We start from the raw sequence: 8,932 nt of genomic DNA on the forward strand, positions 1-8,932 counted from the left end.
GATGGTCCTCGTTCATGTCAGCTGCCGTCGCCCCCAAGGACATGGTCTTCTACAGCTTCATGAAGCCCTGGCTGGGTGAGTCACTGAGGGAGAAGCAGGTTGGGGACACCCTTGAGGGACCAGGGGAAATGCCACCTTGCCCACTCCCCGTGGCTGCCTCTACTAGGGGATGGGCTTCTGCTGAGTGCTGGTGACAAGTGGAGCCACCACCGCCGCCTGCTGACTCCCGCCTTCCACTTTGAAATCTTGAAGCCCTACATGAAGATTTTCAACAAGAGCGCCGACATCATGCACGTGAGTTCCTTAAACCCAGGGACCCAGCTGGAGCCTTGGGAAAGGAGGAGTGGCCTCAGGCATAGGTGGTCTGGAGTCCCTGCTCTACTGGATGGCTAGGGGGCCATTGCATTTCCTCTCTATGCCCCAGGTTCCTCATTTGTACACTCAAGATAACAACCCCTTTTTAATGGTGGTCAAGATGATGGCACTAGCGCTCAGAAAGGCTTTAGTATCCAGTCTGCTCACTGAAGCCCTCTAAGTTCAAGACGGTAATGATAAAGATTGAATAGTAGCTTTTTTTGCACAACACACCACCTTAAAACTCATGGATTTGAAAAAAAATATTTGTTATTGCTCATGAGATGCTGGGTCAGGTGAGTAGTTCTTCTTGTCCTAGCTGGAATCACACACTGTCTGTGGTCATGGCTGGGTTCAGTAGACAGCTCTGCTGATCCAGGCTCCGCCCTGTCACATGTTTGGGGCTTAACTTGCTATTGGCTGGTCTAGGATGGCATTTGCCTTTCATTTTCTAGTAGGCTAGCTCACTTGCATGGTGGAGACTACATTCCAAGAGAACAAGCAGAAACATGTAGTGCTTCTTGAAGCGTAGTTTCAGAATCAGCACACTGCCATTTCCATTGTCTTCTATTGGCTGAAGCAAGTCCCACATCCAGCTCGGATTCAAGAGGTGCTCCCTCCTAATGGAAGCACTGCAGTGTCTCATTGTAAAGGATGAGGATGTAGGGACGGGCAAAGAAATGGAAACTTTTTTTTGCAGTCATTTCCCATTTGATCATTTGATAATGACGGTCATTATCAAATGGGAGTAGTCATTTTGGTAGTCATTACCACTATGATAATGATGAAGATGAAAGTGATAGCTAACAGTTACTTCACACTTACTGAATACCAAAAATGACGAGCCAATTCCATTGCATATGTTGTATAATTTAATTTTTAGCAACCATACGAGGTAGAGATGATAATTATGACCACTTAACAGGTGATAAAACAGAAAGTCAGAGAGACTAGGGAGTTGCCCAAATTCACAAAGCTAGTAAGTGAGCGATGAGTGGTGGATCAAGAATTTTAAGCTAGCTCGACCGGGCTCAGTGGTTGAGCGTCGACCTATGAACCAGGAGGTCCCGGTTCCATTCCTGGTCAGGGCACATGCCTGGGTGGTGGGCTTGATCCCCAGTGTGGGGCGTGCAGGAGGCAGCCGATCAATAATTCTCTCTCATCATTGATGTTTCTATCTCTCTCCCTCTCTCCCTTCCTCTCTGAAATCAGTAAAAAATATATATTAAAATAAAAAAATTTTAAGCTGGTTTGTCTGACACAAAAACAGGTTATCTTAAGTTGACTGAAGATTTGACAGGTGGAGCCTAGAAAAGGACAATGATCTTGAACCCAAGTATCCTGACTCCCAGCCATGGGGTCACTCCTACTCAAGCCTGGTCCTCTCTGGGGATGGGTGCCTGGGGCAGAGGACCAAGAAGCAGGGTCCGGGGACTCCATCAGGTGGTTGGGTTGGGGAAGGGCTCAGGGAAGCCCCAGCTCTATGCCCTTCTCTGTCCAGGCCAAGTGGAAGCGCCTGGCCTCAGAGGGCAGCACCCGTCTGGACATGTTTGAGCACATCAGCCTCATGACCCTGGACAGTCTGCAGAAATGTGTCTTCAGTTTTGACAGCAAGTGCCAGGAGTGAGTCTCTTCCCAGAGCCTGGGAGCATGAGCCATGGGCCCAAGGGAGTAGATGGAGGGGGTACTGACCAGGGCAATCATAAGGGCCTTCCTGGAGGAGGTGGGCCAGGGCTGGACATTGAAGGACAAGGTTGGGGAAAGAAAAAGAGCAATCCCTTCAGATAGGTAGAACTGTTGGCTAGAGGCCAGGAGTGTGTGAAGCAGTGAGGAGACATCTTGGAAATGAGGTTGGAGGGCGTGGCAAGGGCTGGATCTTAATGACATTCAAAAGCTAGGCAAATAGGTAGAACTTCATCCTGAGATATCCAAAGAGCCAAGGGGGGGGTTTGAACAGATGAGAGTTGTGGTCAAAGCTGAGCTTAGACATCTGAGTCTAGAGATGATGACCTGTTCTGTAGACACAGGATGCAAGGAGGCCATGAACAGGAGAACTGAGCTTGGTGGAGAAAATGGGGCATATTTGAGAGAAACCAGAATGGGCAGGGCCAGATATTGCACAGGAAGAGAGGAGAGGAGCACGATTTCTAAGCTTTGTCTTGGGGTCTAGGACATGAGGCAGCTCATAGAGATAGAAGCATGTTTGGGGGGCATCCTTTTCTAGATTGAACGTGGCGTTGGGGTCTGGCTGGGAGGGCCTCCCAGGGTTTCCTGTGTGTTAAGGAGCTGGTTTGTCTGTCCTGGTCCTGCAGGTATCCCAGTGAATATATTGCTGCCATCTTGGAGCTCAGTGCCCTGGTGACGAAGCGGGCGCAGCAGATATTCTTGCACCTGGATTTCCTGTACTACCTCACCCCCGACGGGTGGCGCTTCCGCAGGGGCTTGTGAACTGGTGCACAAGTTCACAGACGCCGTCATCCAGGAGCGGCGGCGGCATCCTCGTTAGTCAGGGTTCTCACGCCTTTCTCAAAGCCAAGGCTAAGACCAAGACTTTGGACTTCATTGATGTGCTCCTGCTGGCCAAGGTGGGCTTCTCTGGGATCTGAATTCAAGAGGTAGAATGGACATTGATTTCAAATGTCAGATGGAAGAACCTGAACTTGAAGCAGAGGGCACTGGGGAACCATAGAGGGTGCTTGAGGGAGGGAGGAATGGGTTAGAGATAAGCTGTAAACATGACTGTAGAAGGCTGTCTGGAAGGAGTAAACAGGAGGCAGGAGATCAGAGAGAAAACACATGGGGTGTGCTCTGGAGATAAAGAGGGAAGGATCCTGCGTGGATGATGGAGCTTCAGGGACTATTTCAGGTCAGACACGCATCCTCAGAGCCGGTGTGATTTGAGGCATCTTGCCCTTTCTCAAGGATGAAAATGGGAAGGGACTGTCAGATGAGGACATCCGAGCTGAGGCTGACACCTTCATGTTTGAGGGTAAGGGTCCTAGCGTGGGATTCCAGAGGGGGTGGGGTCTCTCCATCCCAGGGACTTGGCAGGTGGGCCCTGGTTCACCCCATCCTGCCCGATGCTCCCCCCCTCCCTGAGGGCCTTAATAGGAGGGCACGACCCACCCTCTGGTGCTGCAGTAGCCCAAAGACCCAAGCCTGTCTGACTGCCTCCCAGGCCATGACACCACAGCCAGCGGCCTCTCCTGGGTCCTGTACAACCTCGCAAGGCACCCAGAATACCAGGAGCGCTGCCGGCAGGAGGTGCAACAACTCCTGGGGGACCGTGAGCCTCAAGAGATTGAATGGTGAGTGCAGGTCCTCCTGGCCTCTTCCTGAGCCCCTCTCATTGGCTCTGCCCCCAAAGTGGGGAAGAGAGAAGATCTTTTGGTTGATTCTGTCATTGCGTCCTCCCATTTAGTGGGAATGGAAGCAGAGTCCAGAGGCAGGGTCTGGAACCAGCCTGGATAGCAAGACAAAGCTTACAGGCTTTGGGGACAGAAAGATCTGAGGGTCCACATTTCTTGCCCCACAAATTTGCTTTGTGACTTTAATAAAATCAGTTTCTTTTTCTGAATGCTACTTCCGCCTCTGTAGTGTGTGTGTGTGTGTGTGTGTGTGTGTGTGAATGTCGCTCCCGCAGGGCTGCTTGGAGAATTGCAACAGTGTGTAAAACAGATGCCACCCAGCAGGTGATCAGTAAATGAACTTCTCCTCCCTTCCCTTGCATTTCTGCCTGAAGTTGCAAGACCTCAACTCCCCTTAATTTTTGCTCTTTTCTTGAATCCCCACCTAATCGTCTATCCCAGGGATTCCCAAGAAATCTTTAGGGGTAAAAATCACCCATGTTTTCATTCAGTAAACAGGTCCACACTGCCTGTCCTTTCCCAACTCAGTGTCTAGTCCCATCTGAGTCCTCCCTGGGCAAGGCTGGGGCTGGAAGAAAAGGAGGTGAAACTGGGTTGTGCAACAACAAAGATGAATTCACCACCTTGAGTGAATAGGGCTCCTGGCCAGGGGGACAGCTTGTGCAAAGGCCAGGTCAGAAGCATGCAGGAGTGAGCCTGGCATATTGGCGGGGGGGGGGTGGGGGGGTGGGGAGGGGGAAGAGGAGCAGGGGGGACGGGTAGAGGTGGCTGGATCCTTGTGACATAGAGGGACTCCTGATGAGGCTGAGCTGGTGATGGAAGCCCCCTTGGAGTGCTTTGGAAACTATGTTAAGGGTGTCCAAGGGTGTTACTTCAATTCTTTGGGAAGTCAATCTAAAATAATAAAAGAGAAAGATGCCCTAGCCAGTTTGGCTCAGTGGATAGAGGGTCGGCCTGCGGACTGAAGGGTCCTGGGTTCGATTCTGGTCAGGGGCATGTGCCTTGGTTGCGGGCACATCCCCAGTAGGGGGTGTGCAGGAGGCAGCTGATCGATGTTTCTCTCTCATTGATGTTTCTATCTCTCTATCCCTCTCCCTTCCTCTCTGTAAAAAATCAATAAAATATATTTAAAAATATATATATTAAAAAAAGAGAAAGATGCAAATTGACCGCACCTTCACGATGCCCACCAGCCAATCAGGAGTGAGTATGCAAATTAACCCAACAAAGACGGCAGGCTAATTTGATACGCAGGCCCTGAGCAGCCGGGGGCAGGGCAGGATGCTTGTGTCATCACATGACAACGATGCAGGCATTCCACACCGCCCCAGCTGCTCCAGGCCACTGGGCAGCGTGGGAAGGTGGAAAGGCTGCTCCCAGCTGGAGCAAAGGTGGAAAGGCGGCTCCGGCTGGAGCGAAGGTGGTGCCGGCAGCCAGGGGAAAGGAAGGCCCATTCTTACACAAATCTTCGTGCATTGGGCCTCTAGTATTGGATAAAAGGTAAAAGTGGGCAGGGATGCTGCCATTAGAGTCTCACATTGGTCAGGCAGCAGTAGCCACCTGCTCAGTCATTGGCTAGGGGCTGCCCAGGTACGTGTGGCCTTGGTGTGAATGCTGCAGCAGGGCCTAGAGACGTTATAGCTTGAGGCTGTCAGCTAGCTGTTCTCCTTGCAGCTGTAAAGCAGACTCTTTCTTGAAGGGAGAGCCATGACTAACGTAGGGCAATGGGGAGCCATGGGAGATGTTTGAGCAGTGGAGGGACATGTCAGATGCGGGCCTTAGAAATATCTCTCTGCAACTACAGGGGCAAACTGGAGGGGACGAGCTGGGCCCTGGGGGTCCAGGGTCAGATTCTAGGCCAAGGGCTGAAGGATGGAAAGGAGATATTAAACGGGACAAACATTTTTGAGGCAGTATCCTCAACTTCAAGGCTTTGCTCAGCACAGCAGTCCTGTGAGGTGGAGAAGTGTTTTTCTCCCAACTTCAAAAGATTATGTACTTGGTGAAATTCAAATAGTACAAAATAGTTTACAGTGAATAGAAGCCTTCATCTTTTTTCTCCCAGCTTTATGGAGATATAATGGACATATAACACTGTGTACTAGTAAATTCAAGGTGTGTAATGTGATGATTGATGTGTATACTAGAGGCCCAGTATACGATTTCGTGCACCAGTGGGGTCCCTCGGCCTGGCCTGTGGGATCGGGCCGAAACCAGCTCTCCGACATCTCCCAAGGGGTCCCGTATTGCGAGAGGGTGGAGGCCAAGCCAAGGGACCCCACCGGTGCATGAATGGGGCTGGGGAGGGATGGGGAGTTTGGCCAGCCCGGGGAGGGACTGTGGGAGGGCTCCAGGGTGTGTCCGCCCTGTCTCGCTCAGTCTTGATTGGCTGGACCCCAGCAGCAAGCTAGGGCAGAGCGTCTGCCCCCTGGTGGTCCGTGCACGTCATAGCAAGTGGTTGAGCAGCCTTAGCATATCATTAGCATATTACTCTTCGATTGGTTGAATGGCTGGCTGGTCGACCAGACACTTAGCATATTAGGCTTTTATTGTATAGGATTGCACAATGAGTACAATAAGGTTAGTTAACATGCTCATCACCTTGTATAGGGAGTAGATGAGGATCTGATTCTTTTCATTTCCACATCATCGGTTGTCTGAGCACCTTCGATCAAACTTTCTATCGCCCAGGGAGTTTTGAGGCCTCCTTTACCAGGTGCTAACATTTCACTTATGGATTTGCGGTCTCTGAGCTCTCTCTATTCTGTCCCATGGGTGTTTCCTGTTCTTGCAACAATACCACACTGGTGTTTTGTTTTTTTATTACTGCATTTTTGTGATGGATTTTAATATCTGGTAGACTGAATTCTCTTTCTTGGATCTTTTATTTTTAAATTGACCTAGCTCTTAATGAACTTTAATTCTTTCAAATTGGATAACAACCAAGTTCCCAAAAAACCACCAGTAGATTTTTATCGGATTGCATTAAATATATTGATTCATTTAGATGGAATTGACACTTTCATAGTAGGTCATCCAACCTTAGAGTGTGGAGTGGATCTTAGTTATTCAAATAACCTTCCAAGTCCATCATAGAGAGATGTGTTTTTGCTCTAAGGTAATGATATAATTCAAAAAGCTTTTTAGGCAAATGTACTAATGCTTTTAAGAATACCATGTGAATGTTGTGTTTTGCTCAGAAATGGTTCTAAAAATACCAGCCTAAATTTTCTTTTTTATTATTATTCTTTTTAAAAAAATATATTTTTTATTGATTTCAGAGAGAGAGAGGAAGGGAGAGGGAGAGGGAGAGAAAAACATCAGTGATGAGAGAGAATCATTGATCAGCTGCCTCCTGCACACCCCACACTGGGGATGGAACCCGAAACCCGGGCATGTGCCCTTGGCCGGGAATCCAACCGTGACCTCCTGGTTCATAGGTCGACGCTCAACCACTGAGCCACGCCAGCCCGGCCAGCCTACATTTTCTTTAGCAAACTTTTGCGATTTCCACTTTCTGATGCTTACATTTTTGGCTCACCTGGAATTTATTTTGGTCTCGGAGTGAGGTGGAGGGAGGATCTCGGGGGGCAGGAGCCTGGGGGGTCTGGTTCTGCTGTGGGTGGGTAACCGTGTGGGTCCTTAGGGACGACCTGGCCCAGCTGCCCTTCCTGACCATGTGCATCAAGGAGAGCCTGCGCCTGCACCCCCCGGTCACCGTCATCTCCCGCTGCTGCACCCAGGACGTCTTGCTCCCCGATGGCCGGGTCATCCCCAAAGGTGCTGGCCGTGGCGGGGGGAAGAGGGTGCTGGTCTCTCAGCGGGGACCTCGTTCTGACAGCCCCTCCTCCCCCGCACAGGAAACATCTGTATCATCAGCATCTTTGGGGTTCATCACAACCCGTCAGTCTGGCCAGACCCCGAGGTGCTGCCCCTCCCTCCTTCCCCCCTGGGCCCTGGTGAGGGGGAGGGAGCCTGACCCCGGACAGCAGACACGCCCCTTCCGCCGTATCCACGTGCTTTTCTGGGGATGCCTGGGCGTCCTGAGAAACCCATCCAGCAAGCCTGCCCTCCTCGCCCCCAGGTGTACAACCCCTTCCGCTTCGACCCAGACACACCCCAGAAGAGGTCGCCTCTGGCATTTATTCCCTTCTCGGTGGGGCCCAGGTGAGGCCAGCGGGTGTCCGACGCGGGGTGGCCTGTGGGTGGTGAGGCTCCGCGGCCCGTGGCCAGCCAACCAGGGGTTCCCGGGCGCGGTTACCCCCCTCTTTATCCCTGCAGGCGGAAGTGGGGTCCGGACACCATCTGAGCCCCTCTCCCTCTGGCCCCCAGGAACTGCATCGGGCAGACGTTCGCCATGGCGGAGATGAAGGTGGTCCTGGCGCTCACGCTGCTGCGCTTCCGCGTCCTGTGCGACCAGGCGGAGCCGCGCAGGAAGCCCGAGCTCATCCTGCGCGCGGAGGGCGGCCTGTGGCTGCGGGTGGAGCCGCTGAGCGCAGGCCCACAGTGACCCTGCGCTGTCTGGCCTGGGAGCCACCCAGACCCTGCACACCTCCCCTTGCAGATTCCCAGGAAAAAAACTGTGCTGTCACCTCTGCTTCAGCCTCACTGAGTCTGCAGCGGGCGCTGGGGCCTGCGGGGACCCAGGGAGCGGGTGAGGCTGGCTGGAGGGGTCTGGGGTCTCCAGCCGACCACAGGGACCACACTAATCGCGGGCTCTCCTGAGCCCAAGCACGGACTTTATAGCCTGGGTAGTGGGGAGCCATGGGAGGTGTTTGAGCAGGAAGGAACCAGGTCGAAGGACGGATCTAAGGGGCACATTTGAGGCCCTGAGTCACACAGGAGAACCCAACGTGACGCTACACACACTGGCCACCCTGACCTCAGTTCTGATCTCCTAACATACCCAGTCTTTTCTCACCTCAGAATCTTTCCCAATGTTCCTATGGTTACCCTGTTACAATGTTTACTTAAACATGACAAGCCCGATTGCCTTATAGTTTGTGCCTGATCATTGCAATAACGGTATCTGTTATATTGTCCGCTGTTTCTGCTGATTTTCATGCATAGGGTCAGGGTTCTTGTGTGTCTAATTATCTTTTCCTGGATAATGGCTATCATATTTGAAATGATATTTGTAGAATTTGGAGAAGGCAGCTTTCTGTGAGAAGAGTCCTGGGAGCTCTGCTGGTTGAGGATTAAGTGAAATG

General features: G+C 51.6%; 1 protein-coding gene across 1 annotated transcript in view; it reads left to right on the forward strand.

Moving 5' to 3' along the window:
- Positions 1-8,721, forward strand: part of LOC102435765 (cytochrome P450 4F6-like) — a 16,376-nt gene extending 7,655 nt beyond the window's left edge. The window contains 12 exon segments of the mRNA XM_023763295.1: positions 22-75; positions 167-294; positions 1,856-1,977; positions 2,667-2,793; positions 2,795-2,848; positions 2,850-2,939; positions 3,277-3,343; positions 3,533-3,662; positions 7,369-7,502; positions 7,583-7,647; positions 7,807-7,889; positions 8,055-8,721. Of these exon segments, the coding sequence (XP_023619063.1) occupies positions 22-75; positions 167-294; positions 1,856-1,977; positions 2,667-2,793; positions 2,795-2,848; positions 2,850-2,939; positions 3,277-3,343; positions 3,533-3,662; positions 7,369-7,502; positions 7,583-7,647; positions 7,807-7,889; positions 8,055-8,232 (1,232 nt within the window). The 3' untranslated portion in view covers positions 8,233-8,721.
- Positions 8,722-8,932: the final 211 nt, after the last annotated feature.

Source organism: Myotis lucifugus, unplaced genomic scaffold, assembly GCF_000147115.1.
Source record: "Myotis lucifugus unplaced genomic scaffold, Myoluc2.0 scaffold_280, whole genome shotgun sequence".
NCBI classification, from domain to species: domain Eukaryota; kingdom Metazoa; phylum Chordata; class Mammalia; order Chiroptera; family Vespertilionidae; genus Myotis; species Myotis lucifugus.